Here is a 19,847-nt window from a genome sequence, read left to right on the forward strand (position 1 = left end):
TAAGGGCAGACCCCTGATCAGTGCAGTATACTCTGTGTGGTATAAGGGCATACCCCTGATCAGTACAGTATACTGTGTGTGGTATAAGGGCAGACCCCTGATCAGTACAGTATACTGTGTGTGGTATAAGGGCAGACCCCTGATCAGTGCAGTATACTCTGTGTGGTATAAGGGCATACCCCTGATCAGTACAGTATACTGTGTGTGGTATAAGGGCAGACCCCTGATCAGTACAGTATACTGTGTGTGGTATAAGGGCAGACCCCTGATCAGTGCAGTATACTCTGTGTGGTATAAGGGCATACCCCTGATCAGTACAGTATACTGTGTGTGGTATAAGGGCAGACCCCTGATCAGTACAGTATACTGTGTGTGGTATAAGGGCAGACCCCTGATCAGTGCAGTATACTCTGTGTGGTATAAGGGCATACCCCTGATCAGTACAGTATACTGTGTGTGGTATAAGGCCAGACCCCTGATCAGTGCAGTATACTGTGTGTGGTATAAGGCCAGACCCCTGATCAGTGCAGTATACTCTGTGTGGTATAAGGGCATACCCCTGATCAGTGCAGTATACTGTGTGTGGTATAAGGCCAGACCCCTGATCAGTACAGTATACTGTGTGTGGTATAAGGCCAGACCCCTGATCAGTGCAGTATACTGTGTGTGGTATAAGGGCATACCCCTGATCAGTGCAGTATACTGTGTGTGGTATAAGGGCAGACCCCTGATCAGTGCAGTATACTGTGTGTGGTATAAGGGCAGACCCCTGATCAGTACAGTATACTGTGTGTGGTATAAGGGCAGACCCCTGATCAGTGCAGTATACTGTGTGTGGTATAAGGCCAGACCCCTGATCAGTACAGTATACTGTGTGTGGTATAAGGGCAGACCCCTGATCAGTGCAGTATACTGTGTGTGGTATAAGGCCAGACCCCTGATCAGTACAGTATACTGTGTGTGGTATAAGGCCAGACCCCTGATCAGTATAGTATACTGTGTGTGGTATAAGGCCAGACCCCTGATCAGTATAGTATACTGTGTGTGGTATAAGGCCAGACCCCTGATCAGTACAGTATACTGTGTGTGGTATAAGGGCAGACCCCTGATCAGTGCAGTATACTGTGTGTGGTATAAGGGCAGACCCCTGATCAGTGCAGTATACTGTGTGTGGTATAAGGCCAGACCCCTGATCAGTATAGTATACTGTGTGTGGTATAAGGCCAGACCCCTGATCAGTATAGTATACTGTGTGTGGTATAAGGCCAGACCCCTGATCAGTACAGTATACTGTGTGTGGTATAAGGCCAGACCCCTGATCAGTATAGTATACTGTGTGTGGTATAAGGGCAGACCCCTGATCAGTACAGTATACTGTGTGTGGTATAAGGGCAGACCCCTGATCAGTACAGTATACTGTGTGTGGTATAAGGCCAGACCCCTGATCAGTACAGTATACTGTGTGTGGTATAAGGGCAGACCCCTGATCAGTGCAGTATACTGTGTGTGGTATAAGGGCAGACCCCTGATCAGTACAGTATACTGTGTGTGGTATAAGGGCAGACCCCTGATCAGTACAGTATACTGTGTGTGGTATAAGGGCAGACCCCTGATCAGTACAGTATACTGTGTGTGGTATAAGGCCAGACCCCTGATCAGTACAGTATACTGTGTGTGGTATAAGGCCAGACCCCTGATCAGTGCAGTATACTGTGTGTGGTATAAGGGCAGACCCCTGATCAGTACAGTATACTATGTGTGGTATAAGGCCAGACCCCTGATCAGTGCAGTATACTGTGTGTGGTATAAGGGCAGACCCCTGATCAGTACAGTATACTGTGTGTGGTATAAGGGCAGACCCCTGATCAGTACAGTATACTGTGTGTGGTATAAGGGCAGACCCCTGATCAGTACAGTATACTGTGTGTGGTATAAGGGCAGACCCCTGATCAGTGCAGTATACTGTGTGTGGTATAAGGGCAGACCCCTGATCAGTACAGTATACTGTGTGTGGTATAAGGGCAGACCCCTGATCAGTGCAGTATACTGTGTGTGGTATAAGGCCAGACCCCTGATCAGTGCAGTATACTGTGTGTGGTATAAGGGCAGACCCCTGATCAGTACAGTATACTGTGTGTGGTATAAGGGCAGACCCCTGATCAGTACAGTATACTGTGTGTGGTATAAGGGCAGACCCCTGATCAGTGCAGTATACTCTGTGTGGTATAAGGGCATACCCCTGATCAGTACAGTATACTGTGTGTGGTATAAGGGCAGACCCCTGATCAGTACAGTATACTGTGTGTGGTATAAGGGCAGACCCCTGATCAGTGCAGTATACTCTGTGTGGTATAAGGGCATACCCCTGATCAGTACAGTATACTGTGTGTGGTATAAGGGCAGACCCCTGATCAGTACAGTATACTGTGTGTGGTATAAGGGCAGACCCCTGATCAGTGCAGTATACTCTGTGTGGTATAAGGGCATACCCCTGATCAGTACAGTATACTGTGTGTGGTATAAGGGCAGACCCCTGATCAGTACAGTATACTGTGTGTGGTATAAGGGCAGACCCCTGATCAGTGCAGTATACTCTGTGTGGTATAAGGGCATACCCCTGATCAGTACAGTATACTGTGTGTGGTATAAGGCCAGACCCCTGATCAGTGCAGTATACTGTGTGTGGTATAAGGGCATACCCCTGATCAGTGCAGTATACTGTGTGTGGTATAAGGGCAGACCCCTGATCAGTGCAGTATACTGTGTGTGGTATAAGGGCAGACCCCTGATCAGTACAGTATACTGTGTGTGGTATAAGGGCAGACCCCTGATCAGTGCAGTATACTGTGTGTGGTATAAGGCCAGACCCCTGATCAGTACAGTATACTGTGTGTGGTATAAGGGCAGACCCCTGATCAGTGCAGTATACTGTGTGTGGTATAAGGCCAGACCCCTGATCAGTACAGTATACTGTGTGTGGTATAAGGCCAGACCCCTGATCAGTATAGTATACTGTGTGTGGTATAAGGCCAGACCCCTGATCAGTATAGTATACTGTGTGTGGTATAAGGCCAGACCCCTGATCAGTACAGTATACTGTGTGTGGTATAAGGGCAGACCCCTGATCAGTGCAGTATACTGTGTGTGGTATAAGGGCAGACCCCTGATCAGTGCAGTATACTGTGTGTGGTATAAGGCCAGACCCCTGATCAGTATAGTATACTGTGTGTGGTATAAGGCCAGACCCCTGATCAGTATAGTATACTGTGTGTGGTATAAGGCCAGACCCCTGATCAGTACAGTATACTGTGTGTGGTATAAGGCCAGACCCCTGATCAGTATAGTATACTGTGTGTGGTATAAGGGCAGACCCCTGATCAGTACAGTATACTGTGTGTGGTATAAGGGCAGACCCCTGATCAGTACAGTATACTGTGTGTGGTATAAGGCCAGACCCCTGATCAGTACAGTATACTGTGTGTGGTATAAGGGCAGACCCCTGATCAGTACAGTATACTGTGTGTGGTATAAGGCCAGACCCCTGATCAGTGCAGTATACTGTGTGTGGTATAAGGGCAGACCCCTGATCAGTACAGTATACTATGTGTGGTATAAGGCCAGACCCCTGATCAGTGCAGTATACTGTGTGTGGTATAAGGGCAGACCCCTGATCAGTACAGTATACTGTGTGTGGTATAAGGGCAGACCCCTGATCAGTACAGTATACTGTGTGTGGTATAAGGGCAGACCCCTGATCAGTACAGTATACTGTGTGTGGTATAAGGGCAGACCCCTGATCAGTGCAGTATACTGTGTGTGGTATAAGGGCAGACCCCTGATCAGTACAGTATACTGTGTGTGGTATAAGGCCAGACCCCTGATCAGTACAGTATACTGTGTGTGGTATAAGGGCAGACCCCTGATCAGTACAGTATACTGTGTGTGGTATAAGGCCAGACCCCTGATCAGTGCAGTATACTGTGTGTGGTATAAGGCCAGACCCCTGATCAGTACAGTATACTGTGTGTGGTATAAGGGCATACCCCTGATCAGTACAGTATACTGTGTGTGGTATAAGGGCAGACCCCTGATCAGTACAGTATACTGTGTGTGGTATAAGGCCAGACCCCTGATCAGTATAGTATACTGTGTGTGGTATAAGGCCAGACCCCTGATCAGTACAGTATACTGTGTGTGGTATAAGGGCAGACCCCTGATCAGTGCAGTATACTGTGTGTGGTATAAGGGCAGACCCCTGATCAGTACAGTATACTGTGTGTGGTATAAGGGCAGACCCCTGATCAGTGCAGTATACTGTGTGTGGTATAAGGGCAGACCCCTGATCAGTACAGTATACTGTGTGTGGTATAAGGGCAGACCCCTGATCAGTACAGTATACTGTGTGTGGTATAAGGCCAGACCCCTGATCAGTACAGTATACTGTGTGTGGTATAAGGCCAGACCCCTGATCAGTATAGTATACTGTGTGTGGTATAAGGGCAGACCCCTGATCAGTACAGTATACTGTGTGTGGTATAAGGGCAGACCCCTGATCAGTATAGTATACTGTGTGTGGTATAAGGCCAGACCCCTGATCAGTGCAGTATACTGTGTGTGGTATAAGGGCAGACCCCTGATCAGTATAGTATACTGTGTGTGGTATAAGGGCAGACCCCTGATCAGTACAGTATACTGTGTGTGGTATAAGGGCAGACCCCTGATCAGTATAGTATACTGTGTGTGGTATAAGGCCAGACCCCTGATCAGTATAGTATACTGTGTGTGGTATAAGGGCAGACCCCTGATCAGTACAGTATACTGTGTGTGGTATAAGGGCAGACCCCTGATCAGTATAGTATACTGTGTGTGGTATAAGGCCAGACCCCTGATCAGTACAGTATACTGTGTGTGGTATAAGGCCAGACCCCTGATCAGTACAGTATACTGTGTGTGGTATAAGGCCAGACCCCTGATCAGTACAGTATACTGTGTATGGTATAAGGGCAGACCCCTGATCAGTACAGTATAGAGAGGGAACGAGTATTGCGTAACCCGCCGTGCTCTCGCCACGAGCTCATTTCGCTTCATGCGACAGAAACCAGTGAAGCAGCCTCTGTTCCTTGCTTATATACGCTAAGCCACACCCCTAATGACGGGCTGTGACGCATTAAGCGCGCCAAGCGCGCTCATTGGACGTGACGTCACGCGCAAGGCTCAGCCATAGGCTGCTGCAGTTGCCGCAGGGCAGCCAATGGGCACGCGATTCGCTTGCCCTAGGTCTGCAGGCTGCCGCACTGCGTTGACAAAGTTTAAAAAATTATCCTTAATTTTTGTGACTAACGTCACAATGAGTGACGTTAGTCTTCACCGCTGTGGATCGCTCAGTTAAGGTTTAAAAGATATTAATGATCTTTTAAACCTTAACTGAGCGATCCACAGCGGTGAAGACTAACGTCACTCATTTACTCATTTACTCATTCACTGACTCGTCACATAGAAATCAAGCATCATCTGAAAGACTTTTGGTTAACACTTTACTCAAAGCCCTTCTGTATAATACATTATGAAGGTATTTTATAATGTACATTATAAGACATTATATCTTTTCATAAATAAATGTATCCAAAGTTAAAATCCATTATAATATCTGCAGACTCTGAAACTGGTTGTTTGTCGTGTGTTTTAATGCATTATACTCTCTAAAGGTTTGTTCAGTGAATAGATAAGTATTATAACTGTGGCTACAATTATTCATTAGATCATAAAATGCATTATAAGGTGCATTACAAGGCATAACTACTGAATTAAAATACTTTTATAATACTTTCATTGCTTGTTTTAAAATCCTAAAACTTTCTATGTATTTCCAATTTGTAAAAAAAATTTTTACTTGTGATAAAGTATGTTCACGAGCTGCTAAGTTGCATGTAAAAACCAAACTAATGAATTAAAACTAAATCTATAAGATGATTCCTGACGGAACCCTTTCACTCTGTTTCATGTTGACTTGAAAGAAGCTGATTTTCCACTCTCAGGACAGGACTTTATCTCTGAGATCACTCTATAACTGCAGTCAGCACACACAGCTCCACTGGGGTTAATGGTTCACCTGGCCTTATAACGCAGTTGTGAAATGCCCAGCAGTGACTGGCCCTGAAGGACTTTCTGGGAGGGTTTTTCTGCAAAAGCAGCTTATCTCAGCTGAGATCCTGGTATAAATGCAGCGTTCAGCTCCTGTGTGGATATGAGCCTTCAGAACATCATCATCATCTTCATCCTCCGTCTGCGCTCTTCTGATCGACATGGGTGTGGCGTACAGCGTGGGAGAGTAAGTGACTCACAGGCTTTTAAATTCCACTTTAGTTGCTGATTTTGAATCTTTCATATCCATGCATTGCAGAAACATGTTCTTTATTGGTATCGAAGGTTCCATGTAGAACCTTTAACATCCATGCGCTCTTCATTAATCTAGAGCTCTTCATTAATCTGGAGCTCTTCATTAATCTGGAGCTCTTCATTAATCTAGAGCTCTTCATTAATCTGGAGCTCTTCATTAATCTAGAGCTCTTCATTAATCTAGAGCTCTTCATTAATCTGGAGCTCTTCATTAATCTGGAGCTCTTCATTAATCTGGAGCTCTTCATTAATCTAGAGCTCTTCATTAATCTAGAGCTCTTCATTAATCTGGAGCTCTTCATTAATCTGGAGCTCTTAGAGCTCTTCATTAATCTAGAGCTCTTCATTAATCTAGAGCTCTTCATTAATCTGGAGCTCTTAGAGCTCTTCATTAATCTAGAGCTCTTCATTAATCTAGAGCTCTTCATTAATCTGGAGCTCTTCATTAATCTAGAGCTCTTCATTAATCTGGAGCTCTTCATTAATCTGGAGCTCTTCATTAATCTGGAGCTCTTCATTAATCTAGAGCTCTTCATTAATCTGGAGCTCTTCGCGTGTCGGTCAAAAATGACAGAAATTTTATTTATTTTTATTTCAATGAAATGAATGTACTATATTTTTGTTCGATAATGTTTTGTTTTTTTATATATATATTTTGTATTTTTAGGGGATTTTATGGTATTAAATGATATTACGCTGTATTTAAAATCCATTTATTCACTTTTTGAGCATAGACCTGAACATTACATTTCCAACTTAAACTGTGGTAAATCTTCAATGCTTTAGAGCAACAGATTTAAGTGTGATCTCTTTTCAAAGACGACTCTTGGCAGATTATTGCTGAAGTGAACATTTTTTTAAAAAGTGAATTTTAAAAAAAGTTACAGAATTTTATGTTTATTGTTATGAAAAATGAGCAAAAATACTATTTTCAATTTTTATATGAAATATATATTTTAAAAAACGTGTTTTATTCTAAAACTGAAAGAAAATCAAAGCCATGAATCTAAACAAGTTGTGGTCCAAATTTGAGGTTGTTATCTCAGTAAATGAGCTTTCAGTGAGATTGTGTTTGGCTGCAGTTCCACACGCTTCCACTAGAGGTGTGAGACTGATATGATGAGACTGAGATCTGTCATTCCGTGTGTGTGTGTGTGTGTGTGTGTGTGTGTGTGTGTGTGTGTGTGTGTGTGTGTGTGTGTGTGTGTGTGTGTGTGTGTGTGTGTGTGTGTGTGTGTGTGTGTGTGTGTGTGTGTGTGTGTGTATGAAGGTAAAAGAGTAGCAAAACTCGAGAGCACGTAGATGTGTATTTGAGAACTTGTACAATAAATATTCGTATTTGTCCGTGAGCATTTACACTCACAGCTCAGTGTGGAGACCTGTCAAATTAAAATCTGAAGTTGAATGTTGAATCTGCACTCGCAGACAATAGTCATAAACCTGTATCCTGAATCTGAAGATGCAGACAAGTAGACACAAATGTGTAAAATGCCATTCACAGAAATACAATGACAGACACAAACTTGTAATATATTTTTTGCATTTAATCTTACATTCACATTCGCAGTACAACCTCATAGGCTCTTGCAACTTCTCAAATCTGTCACTGCAATTTCAAATTTCGCGGCTTGACTTTTGCTGCTCTTTTCGCGATATATCAGGTGCAGAACTCACTCGTGCACCTGAAACCCAAGAGTAGCTGGATCAGATCCAACACGTACTGGACGCTGTTACGCGCATGCGCGGTGGTGTGTTTCGGTGACATCATATATGCATGCGCACTTGTAGATTGTGGAGCCGTTTTATTGGTTGGCGCCTAGCCAATGAAATGGGACTTTTTACGAAACAATAATTAATGATATATATCAAATACCATGTTAATAATGCATACAGCATACTACAGAAAAGCAGATGAGCACAGAATATGAACACATGGGGGGGGGGGGGGGGGGGGTGTATGAAGGCCAATGTGCGCGCGTCTGTGTGTGTGTGTGTGTGTGTGTGTGTGTGTGTGTGTGTGTGTGCTTTGGCTTCTGGCTATCAGGGTTTGCCAAAAGCAGGAAACTCTTCCTGACGTCATGCTTTAAACTTTCTTTTTCTTGTAAACGCCAGTGGTGATGAAACAGTGGCTATCAGAGGCACAGGAGTTCTGTGTTCATGTCGTTTCTTTACTTCCACACATCTGAGACTGACAGCTATAGCAGATAGCAGATATAAGCTGTAATATTATGTTTATGTTGTATAAATATCTGATTAATCTTACATAGGATGCGTTTGGTTAAGTTAATTAACGCTGCTAAATTCCCACAATTTTTCTAATCCGTTCTGTACATTAGGGTTTTATGTTTCATTTAATGTTGTTAAATTAATGTTTATTGCATTTTTGAAATTTCATGTGTGTTACCATTATGGTGTTCAGTATTTATTTTGTGTGTGTGTGTGTGTGTGTGTGTGTGTGTGTGTGTGTGTGTGTGTGTGTGTGTGTGTGTGTGTGTGTGTGTGTGTGTGTGTGTGTGTGTGTGTGTGTGTGAGACACTGTGCAGTTTCTATATATTAATATTAACTTTAATGTGATAAAAATGTTGATCATGTGACTCTTATCACCGCTGTGATTGGTGGTTATCATTGTATTACAATGGTACAAAACAGATATTAGTACTTCAATAGATCAGTAAATTAACATTATATCAGATAATAAAATACATATTTTTTACCGTAAATTTAACTGCAATTTTTTTACAATGTGGAAGTGGTCAAAAGTGGACAAGCATCTGTATTTAGAGTCGTCCACTTGTGATGCAATCGACTAAATCACATTGTGTAAACGGCCAAAAAGTAACTCTATAACTAACAGTATTACAGTATTAATGACGGTCTGCTTAATCTCTCAGTAGGGGTAAAATCTTTGCGTGGCAGGGGGAGCTGCCACTCGACCAGTCACGGATATATGCGCCGGCCCCTCGAACTTACACAATATGTAAGGTTTAAAAAAAAAAAACAAATCTCTGCTAACTCTTTATTTTGATGCTCCACTTTAGATATTCTACTGACTTTAAGTAACTTTACAAGTCTATAAGTCAACTTATTCTACTAACCCGAACCAGAACCTGAACCTGAACCAGAACCTGAACCTGAACCAGAACCTAACAGTTAGTGCAGTTGCAGAGTTACGTACAGTTAGTAGATGATCGGGACGGAAGTATAAGGGATTATTCTCAGTAAAGAACCTTTATTTTCAAGATTGCGGAATCTTTCTATTGCACAAAAGGTTCTTTAATGTGAAAAAGGTTCTTTGGATTATTAAAATGTTATTTAAAAATGAACTTTCAGAACTGATCACTGAAGGGTTCTTTGGGGAACCAGAAACGGTTCTTCTGTGGCGTCTCAAACCCGCGAAGGAAGTGGAATTAAATGCATGAAACTGCTGTCAGTGCGTTTTGTGTTTTGTATGACTAACCCATAAAAACTTAAATATGAACCAGTTCCATAAATTACATCTAATTGAAATTTGTATCTATAATGCATAAATGAAGGAGAAAACTGCACTTCACTTCAAATTCAAAGGAAACCGGTTCTTAAATTCTGAATGTTGCAACACTCACACTTTCAATCTTTTCTTATTTTGAAATCTTTCCATTTGCACAAATAAAAGGCTTGGATGAATGAATGAGAGAGTGAATGAGAGAGTGAATGAATGCATGAAAGAAGCATTAATATAGTGCTTGTATCACTCCTGTTCACTCCTCGTCAGGATGCATTACGTAGGTATAGGCCTAAGCGTAATTTGCAGCTATTATATTCTTTTTTCGTCTCAAGCTGTTTCCAGTGAAGTCTTGAGTTACTGTAACAGGATAATTCCTGGTGTGTTTTGGGAAAGGGTTTTAATGACTCCCAGATGTTCCTGCTCTCCAATGGCAGCGGGACTCAAGGAATTCTCATTGCATAACTGGAGTCTGACGTCGACATTACGAGCAGTGACTGTAACTTCCAGGAATAGAGTCTATTTATAGAGTTGTGCATTAGAGTCTGATAGACTAGTGGAGCTTCTGCGGTTAAATCCAGTGCACTCGGTCTGTGTGCATCAGTGAAACACACACTTTTACATGCAAATGCTCTGAGTTACAGTTCATGTGAACGCTTTTATAATATGCATCTGATCTGAGCTCGACGACTCAAGCGTGTGTCTGGTTTCCTTCAGGGTGGATCATCTCTACACGTTCTTTGTCCAGTGGTCTCCTGAGATCATTTACAGTAAACACACCAGCAAGCAGGATTTCCTAAAGGTCCATCCAGAAACCCTCAGTGTGATCGACACTTTACTCAATAACTCTGACCCCAAAAACTGGAAGGTATGTTGCACAAAATTCACGTTTATTCAGCATTAATATGATCAAAGTACATGCGCTTCCCCGAGAACAGAGAGACTGTGACTCTAAATACAGCAAGTCAAGTCAAGTCATCTTCATTTATATAGCGCTTTTAACAACGTAGATTGTTTCAAAGCAGCTTCACAGAGATAAGCGTATAATTTAAGGTAACAGAGATTGTTTTGGCTTTATAGCAGAGTTAAGTTATTTTCCATCTAAAGTTAGTTTTGATTGATTTGCTTCCGTCGCAACGATCATTTGTTTTTAAATTAGGGGCCGCTAAGACGACACCATTCCCTCTACACAGACTTTAAACGCGAACCTGTGAGAAACGCTGATGGCGTTCACATGCGCATTTAGAATGGGTTCTATAGTTATGTGCATTTGAAATTACGCAGGTTTGGATTTTCCCTACAAGCCAAGCCTAAAAGCCAAAGTAAAAGTACTTGTCTTTCCTTATAAATTTTGATAAAGAATTTTATTTTATTTTGTCGCTTAGGGGTAGGAACGCGAAACGAATTTTCCCGACAACGCCTTATCTGTAGAGTGGTAGAGGGATCCTCCATAGGGACAGACTAGTTGAAACTTCAGCACTGCGTTGTCATCGGGTCCAGGCGAAGGTCCATCGTCAGATCTGGATACGGCCCGGATCCGGCAGGCTGCAGGAAAACCTCGGGATAAACACAGACACTAAAATTAGCGTAGATGCCATTCTTCTCATGATGTAACGAGTACATCAGGATTTATGGGAAGTGTTCCCGGTTCCGGCTGACCTAATCTATGCAGCCTAACATTGAATTATAGAAGTCTATAATGTATTATGTGAATGCTAGGTCAAAGAGATGTGTCTTTAATCTGGCTTTGAACTGACAGAGTGTGTCTGCTTCCCTGACAATGGTAGGAAGACTGTTCCAGAGTTTTGGTGCTAAATAGGAAAAGGATCTACCGCCAGCAGTCGATTTTGATATTCTAGGTATTATCAACTGGCCGGAATTTTGAGATCGCAATAGACACAGCAGGATCGTGTATAATAACTATAATCTATATATACACTGCCGTTCACAAGTTTAGTAAGATTTTTAAATGTTTTTAAAAGACTCTTATTCTCACCAAGGCTGCATTTATTTGATTAAAAATACGGGGGGAAAACAATAATATTGTTAAATATTATGACAATTTAAAATATCTGTTTTCTATGTGAATATATAGTAAAGTGTAATTTATTCCTGTGATCAAAGCTGAATTTTCAGCATCAGTACATTACGTGATCCTTCAGAAATCATTCTAATATGATGATTTAATGATCAAGAAACATTCATTATTATTATCAATGTTGAAAACACTTATGGACCATTTTTATTTCAGGATTCTTTGATGGATAGAAAGTTCATTTATTTCAAATAAAAGGTTTTACTGCATGTCACTTTTGTCTTTACACATCAATTTAATGCATCCTTACTGAATAAAAGTATTAATTTATCCCCCCCCCCCCCCCCACCCCCCAATTCTTACTGACCCCAAACTTTTGAACAGTAGTGTATAATGTTGCAGAAACTTTCTATTTCAGATAAATGCTGCTCTTTTGAGCTTTCTATTTCAAAAGAATACAAGTGTTCAACACTGATAATAATCATTAATGTTTCTTGAGCATCAAATCATCATATTAGAGTGATTTGTGAAGGATCATGTGACACTGAAGACTGGAGTAATGATGCTGAACATTCAGCTTTGATCACAGGAATAAATTACACTTTACTGTATATTCACATAGAGAACAGATATTTGACTATTTATATTATTAAATCACAGCTATTTAAATAAAAAAATCTCACTGATCCCAAACTTTCCAACGGCAGTTCATCAAGATTTCGTTTTGTTTTCCTGAGGGTGGAGATAGAAAGGAAAACCAGTCGTAAATTCTCATACGAGCAGAAACATGCTTATTTTTGTAATAATTGTTCGCCCATATTTGGCTATCTTCCTCTTTCCTCCTCTGGGGTTTTCTCTAAAACGAAACCACGCTTGAAATGTGAGATGGGCGGGAGGAGAAGCGCGATATAAACGGGGAAGAACTCTACTAGAGCGAACAGGTTCATTTCAAGTCACAGACGAAACACGAGGTATATCTAATCATGAGGCCGATGCAAGAGAGCATTAAGATCTTATACTTTGCCAATGGATCTGAGGAGCCGTTTGTAGAGGTGAGCTTTAAACATGGTTTTACTGCAAATAAAACATGCTTACTATAAGTTAGTTAAACTATGGTAACCACAAATTAACCGTGATTTTGCGACACTAACCATCGTTTTTTAGTAAAACTGGTTAAACAAATGGTATTCAATCCACCAGAAATTATGATTACTACACTTTTACCATAGTGAAAGCATGGTTAATTTCTGTATGGGTTGAGGAATGAGTGTTAGTGAAACTCCTCTCGCACGTGTGTGTGTGTGTGTGTGTGTGTGTGTGTGTGTGTTTCAGTCAGTGATGCGTCTCTCCTCTGTTTTCCTCCAGATTGTCACTGTAAACCCGCAGAATAAGCGCTGTCCGAGTGTGTGTAGTTCTGCAGACTCTGAATCTGAAGATCTTCTGCCAGTTTTAATAAACCACAGTCAGATCCTGAACCAACACCATCTCGAGCAAGTGAGTGATGCGCTTTTCTGTGCCCTAGTGAAAAATCAATGTACCAAAATGTATTTGAAATGCATTTATTTTATGCTAAGTGTATTACATTTACATATGTACTTAATATAAATACCCTGCAATTGCACTTTTGGTATACTAAATTGATATATACTTAAAGTCTGCTGAATTGGAACAACTAATTTTGCAGTTAATGCACTTTAGTTATCCATAAATAGTGCATTGTGCAATAAAGAAGTACTCCAAATAAAGTTTAAGGTAACACCTTTATTTTACAGTGTCCTTACATATGTTACATGTACTTACCATAGTAATAACAGTCAATTATGCATAATTACATGCAAATAACCCTCAAACAAATCCTAATCCTACCCTAACCCTACAGTAAGTACATGTAGTTAATTAATATTACTCAGTACTTAAATATATGATTGCACTGTAACAATGACACCTTAAAATAAAGTGTAACCAAGTTTAATTATAATATGTGACCCTGGACCACAAAACCAGTCAGATGGGTCAATTTTTTTTAATTGAGATTTATACATCATCTGAAAGCTGAATGAATAAGATTTCCAGTGATGTCTGGTTTGTTAGGATAGGACAATATTTGAACATCTGGAATCTGAGGATGCAAAAAAAAAAAAACATTGAGAAAATCTCCTTTAAAGTTGTGCATTTATGTTGGCAATTGTGCCGCATTCACTCACAAAAATAAATATTTTATATATTTACGGTATGAAATGTACAAAATATCTTCATGGAACATGATCTTTACTTAATATCCTCATGATTTTTGGCATAAAAGGAAAAATGGATAATTTTGACCCATTCAATGTATTGTTGGCTATTGCCACAGATATACCCGTGTGACATGTGACTGGTGACGTGATCCTGGGTCACATATTTATATCAAACATTCTGTCAGTAAATGTTAATGGGTTTATAGTTCATGCATGTTTCTGATCACGATATGCTTTAGATGATGCATGCACTGATGTAAATGTGTGTCTCCACAGCTGATGAACGAGATTCCCGCACGGACTCAAGGTTACCAGTGGAAACTGGTGTACAGTACGGCGGAGCACGGCACCAGTCTGAGAACACTGTACCGGCAGATGGGAGACATAGACAGACCAGTGCTGATGGTCATCAAGGATTCAGAGAAACAGGTGTGTTTACAGGTGCATGTGTGTGTCACTCAGTCAAACCCTCAGTGTGTTACTATAGCACTAAACCTATTACACTTTAATAATTAAGAAGTTAGGGGAGAGCGGAGCACAAACTAACACTTTTTGACTTTCTCAGTTTGTGTAAATCTACTTCGGGTTCAGAGTATTTATTTATTTATTCTCACATTAATTTCACACCTCTAGTACAGTTATGTGGTTTTGTTTCATTAATATAGTGTATAGTTTATTCTTGATTTACCCCGAAATAATGGAAGTGAAATGTGACAACATGCCCCATAGCTGGGGTTCATAATAACATGACCATATGACAGATTCAAATGTTACCCGGCGAGTGTTTCTGCTGTTAGATCAGCATTAAAGAACAGATATAAGATTAAAATAATATCAGTTTTGTCTCATTTTAAATAAACACAAAACAGATGAAAAATTTACTTTAGTTAGAAATCTACTTTTGCAATGGATAAATAAATGTCAAGTGATATCTCATCATTTTTATCTTATCATTTTTTCTCTATATAGTGTTGCTATGGCGACTAGTAAATACACTAGGTTTCATAATGCTGGCGTGTGTGGAAAATTTTAAATTTGTGTGTTAGTTTGTGCCCCGCTCACACATATATTATGACCTCCAAATTCATTTGCATAAAACATATCTGAAATGTCATCCTTGCTTTGATGCATTTGGCAGATGCTTTTATCTAAAGTGACTTGCATTGAATTTAAAGTATAAAATGAATCAGTTCTTGCTTTCACTAGGAATTGAACCCTTGACCTTGGTGTTATTGCTCTATAGATGAATTGAGCTTGTTTCATAATTGATGAACTTTACTCAGTTATTGAACCGAAGTGAATCAACACTGAACTGAATTGATCTGATTATCAGCTTTACAGCAGAAGTGGATTCTGTTTGCTTGTTGTTTTCCTGTTTATCAGCAGCTTCTGATCCATCTGTGTCGTACAAAGCGCTGTTGAAATTAATAAAACTGACTTGACTTGCATATGTAGCATCAAAATGGTGAAAAGTTGCACTAAAACAACCAGTTTTCCTTCAATCTTTAGGTGTTTGGAGCGTTTTCCTCGGACCCTTTCCGAGTCAGCAGCTTCTGCTACGGGACGGGAGAGACGTTCCTCTACAGCTTCAGTCCTGAGTTTCAGGTACGGGTCGCTCTGATCTTCATATCTCACACCTGAACACATGCACTGTTGTTGACCTGTAGTTTGTTTGACCTGTAGTTTGACCTCTAGTTTGACCTCTAGTTTGACCTGTTGTTTGACCTGTTGTTTGACCTGTAGTTTGTTTGACCTGTAGTTTGACCTGTTGTTTGACCTGTAGTTTGACCTGTTGTTTGACCTCTAGTTTGACCTGTTGTTTGACCTGTAGTTTGTTTGACCTCTAGTTTGACCTGTAGTTTGTTTGACCTGTAGTTTGACCTGTAGTTTGACCTGTAGTTTGTTTGACCTCTAGTTTGACCTGTAGTTTGTTTGACCTGTAGTTTGACCTGTAGTTTGACCTGTAGTTTGTTTGACCTGTAGTTTGACCTGTAGTTTGACCTGTAGTTTGACCTGTTGTTTGACCTGTAGTTTGACCTGTAGTTTGTTTGACCTGTAGTTTGACCTGTTGTTTGTTTGACCTGTAGTTTGACCTGTTGTTTGTTTGACCTGTTGTTTGACCTGTTGTTTGACCTGTAGTTTGACCTGTTGTTTGTTTGACCTGTTGTTTGACCTGTTGTTTGACCTGTAGTTTGACCTGTAGTTTGACCTGTAGTTTGTTTGACCTGTAGTTTGACCTGTTGTTTGTTTGACCTGTAGTTTGACCTGTAGTTTGACCTGTTGTTTGACCTGTAGTTTGACCTGTTGTTTGACCTGTAGTTTGACCTGTTGTTTGGTTCATGTGCAGATTTTCCGCTGGAGTGGAGAAAACTCCTACTTTGTGAGAGGATTCCTGGACTCGCTTCAGATGGGAGGAGGAGGGTAAGGCATTATCACACTTTTATTAATGTAATATAAAGTCGCAAATGTGAGTTATAAAGTCAGAATTGTGAGATAAAAAGTCGCAATTGCGAGTTAAAGTCAGAATTGTGAGATATAAACATGCAATTCTGAGATAAAAATTCACAGTTATGTTTTTTATATTTATTCTGTGGCGGAAACAAGCTTCCATACAACAAAGTAGAAATACTGAAATAATATTTTCTTGTCAAATTATCCAATGATCCAATCAATTCCCTATGAACAAAAAATTAAGTCGGATATACATCTGACCATTGGCAACTTTTGCATTGGAATATTTATTCTACTTCGTCTCATCATCCGCTGATTGGTGTGTTAGATGAATTATGCATCAGTGCTGTACTGTAATCACGGCCATTGATGCAGAATAAAGGGGAAGTTGTTTTACGCTACTACGGTATTTGAAGCTTCTGCTTTCTGAATGTGGAAGTGAGATAAAGATCTATTGTGTAAATGATCCTTCTGTTTTCATTTACTCTTCTGTTCAACTCAACATTACATCATGTCTGAGCTTCTGCTTTCTGCAAATAGACGGTGATGATGAAACACAAACTGTGAAAAAAATGCTTTTCAATTAAAAAAATTCCAGACAAAACAACAAAAATGCATTTAAATCATTTATACATTCAGGCTGATATTTCATAGAAGAATTTAATTAAAAAAGTTCATGTGGTTTGATTCCCATGCAGGGAATGAATGAGCTGATTAAATGTACAGGCGTCATCATGATTCTTGTGCTGGAGATTCATCGTCATACAAATAATTAATGATTTAATTCTGTTGTGTTTATCTGTTTTCTGTCATAGATCATATAATAATTAAAATAATAAAAAAAATAGGCCCATATTATTTACATTTTAATGTTGTGAAAATTAATCATTTATATAATTAATCTATATATAATATTATAATAAAAATTATAATAAAATAGGATTATATGATTTATGTTTTAATGTTGTGAAAATTTATAATATTTATATAATTAATTTATATAATATAGTATAATATCATATCATATAATAATACAATTGGATTGAACGATTTGCATTTTAATGTTGTTATAATTAATGATATCTATTTAATATGATAATAAATATAGTAAAATAGGCCCGTATGATTTATGTTCTAGTGTTGTGAAAATTAATCATATTTATATATAATATAATAAGAATTATAATAGAATAGGCCAGTATGATTTAAGTTTTATTGTTGTATAATTTAGTTTAATATAATATAATAATATGTTTTATTGTTGTGAAAATGAATAATTTTTATATAGTTAATTTATATATAATAAAATATAATTGATCAAATATACTAATGCTGTTACTAATGTGGCAATAGCCAACAATACATTATATGGGTCAAAGTTATCTTTTTTCTTTTTTTTTTTTATGCCAAAAATCATTAGGATATTAAGTAAAGATCATGTTCCAAGATATTTTGTACGTTTCCTACCGTAAATATATAAAACATTTATTTGTGTGAGTGAATGCTGCACAATCGAGAACATAAATGCACAACTTTATAGGAGATTTTCTCAGTTTAGATTTTTTTGCATCCTCAGATTCCAGATGTTCAATAGTTGTATCTCGGCCAAATATTGTCCTATCATAACAAACCACACATCAATGGAAAGCTTATTTATTCAGCTTTAAGATGATGTATAAATCTCAATTTCAAAAAATGACCCTTGTGACTGTTTCTGTGGTCCAGGGTCACATATGAGTTAAAACAGATAAATGCATAAATGTAAATATGAGTTTTGAAAGGCAGACTCTAATCTGATACAGATTATTTCTGATAAGAAATATGAGTTTTGAAAGACAGACTCTAATCTGATACAGATTATTTCTGATAAGAAATATGAGTTTTGAAAGGCAGACTGTAATCAGACTGTGTTGTGTCTTGAAGGGGTCCGTTCGGTCTGTGGCTGGATGCTGACCTGTATCGTGGATCCAGTTATTCCTGCGACACTTTCTGCAACCGGCCTCTCAGTCGTCATCACGACTTCACCGTTCAGGATCTGGAGGTCTGGACCTTCGTCTGAGTCTGTTATCACTGATGTTTCATCTCGACAAACAGCCGATGGAACCGGAGGAACTGGCCTGATCACTTCTTCCTCGCTCGTAACCGGCTTTAGATAAAAGCTTCTGCTAAATCAACCAACAACAATGTAAACGTGAAGCAAACGAGTTGAGGCAGATTTGGGGTTTTCAGTTCCCCTTTCCCGTAACAGTAACGGCTGGAGAGACCTGACGGTACACGAACTGCATTGCTCAAGATCTAAAGCTTCAAGCGCACTGCGCACATGTTTCAGACTGTAGGAAACACTAGTTCTGAAACGAAACCGTGAGAACTACTGAGTCTTTACTTTAAAATGCACTTAATAGAGGACCAATGCTTCCGACTACTAAATATCCATGGAAAAGGATTTGAAAAGAAAAAATGGTTCTCTGAATGATTGTATGATTTTACTACAACTTATTTTTTTACTGTATTTAAAGATCTGTGTGATCACTGTAAACGTGGAGTTGTGTTGTTGGGGTGTTGAATGTGTGTGTTGTTGGGGTGTTGAATGTGTGTGTTGTTGGGGTGTTGAATGTGTGTGTTGTTGGGGTGTTGAATGTGTGTGTTGTGCAGTGCTGGCGCTGCGTTGGGGTTTGGACGTCTAATAAAACATGTTTTTCTGGGAAACTGTGTCTGTGTCTCACACTCTTCATCAGAACGGTGGATGTATAGGCTACAACATTACATCTGCATTACAACTAAATCCAACATTACAACTAAATCCAGTGTGTGCCGTGTAATATTCATGTCATAGTCAACGATAACTATATCAATAACTACAACGATGACTATAATGATAACTATAACGAGGACTATAATGATAAACATAAGGAGGACTATAACAATGACTATATTAGCGTGGACACCAGCGGATGATAACACTCCGCGTATTGTGAGTGAGACTGAGCGCGCTCCTGCCGTGTCCTGCAGATTTAAAGGGACAGTTGTAAAATAAAAGTTGCCACCATCACTCACTCATCAATAGTGTCATATGCCCTTCTTTCTTTTCGGATCACAAAGGGAGAAGTTTTTAAAAATGGCAGTGAATAGCGACCAGCATCAAGCTTTTCTTTAAAAGACGCAAAAGTATCACAGAATGATCTCATGTGATGTGAGACACATGTCTTATATTCCACGGGGTATATGATGGGGTTTAGTGTAAAACAAA

General features: G+C 39.5%; 1 protein-coding gene across 4 annotated transcripts; it reads left to right on the forward strand.

Annotated features, from left to right (window-relative positions):
• Window positions 1-6,259: 6,259 nt before the first annotated feature.
• On the forward strand, window positions 6,260-19,306 carry ncoa7a (nuclear receptor coactivator 7a). Of its 4 annotated transcripts, none has more exons than XR_014200700.1 (8): window positions 6,260-6,328; window positions 10,595-10,745; window positions 13,278-13,406; window positions 14,426-14,578; window positions 15,659-15,754; window positions 16,497-16,570; window positions 18,524-19,204; window positions 19,253-19,306. XR_014200700.1 is itself a non-coding variant. In XM_082150139.1 (7 exons), exons 1-7 carry the CDS (start codon window positions 6,303-6,305, stop codon window positions 18,657-18,659), a joined length of 765 nt encoding a protein of 254 aa, XP_082006265.1. In that variant the 5' UTR covers window positions 6,260-6,302; the 3' UTR covers window positions 18,660-19,306. The 4 variants fall into 4 exon arrangements, 2 of the variants coding, with proteins under 2 accessions (XP_082006265.1, XP_082006266.1); XR_014200701.1 differs by having other exon boundaries at window positions 18,524-19,180; XM_082150139.1 differs by having other exon boundaries at window positions 18,524-19,306.
• The last annotated feature ends 541 nt before the right edge of the window (window positions 19,307-19,847 follow it).

This window comes from Leuciscus leuciscus, assembly GCF_965113295.1.
Source record: "Leuciscus leuciscus genome assembly, chromosome: 20".
Classification (NCBI taxonomy): domain Eukaryota; kingdom Metazoa; phylum Chordata; class Actinopteri; order Cypriniformes; family Leuciscidae; genus Leuciscus; species Leuciscus leuciscus.

What these genes read in the sequence shown, in the direction of transcription:
- ncoa7a (XM_082150139.1), top strand. Translation starts at nt 6,303, where the DNA reads ATGGGTGTGGCGTACAGCGTGGGAGA. An exon ending in CTGACCCCAAAAACTGGAAG is followed by an intron (nt 10,746 to 13,277) that starts GTATGTTGCACA and finishes GTTTTCCTCCAG; the next exon opens with ATTGTCACTGTAAACCCGCA. An exon ending in GCTTCAGTCCTGAGTTTCAG is followed by an intron (nt 15,755 to 16,496) that starts GTACGGGTCGCT and finishes GTTCATGTGCAG; the next exon opens with ATTTTCCGCTGGAGTGGAGA.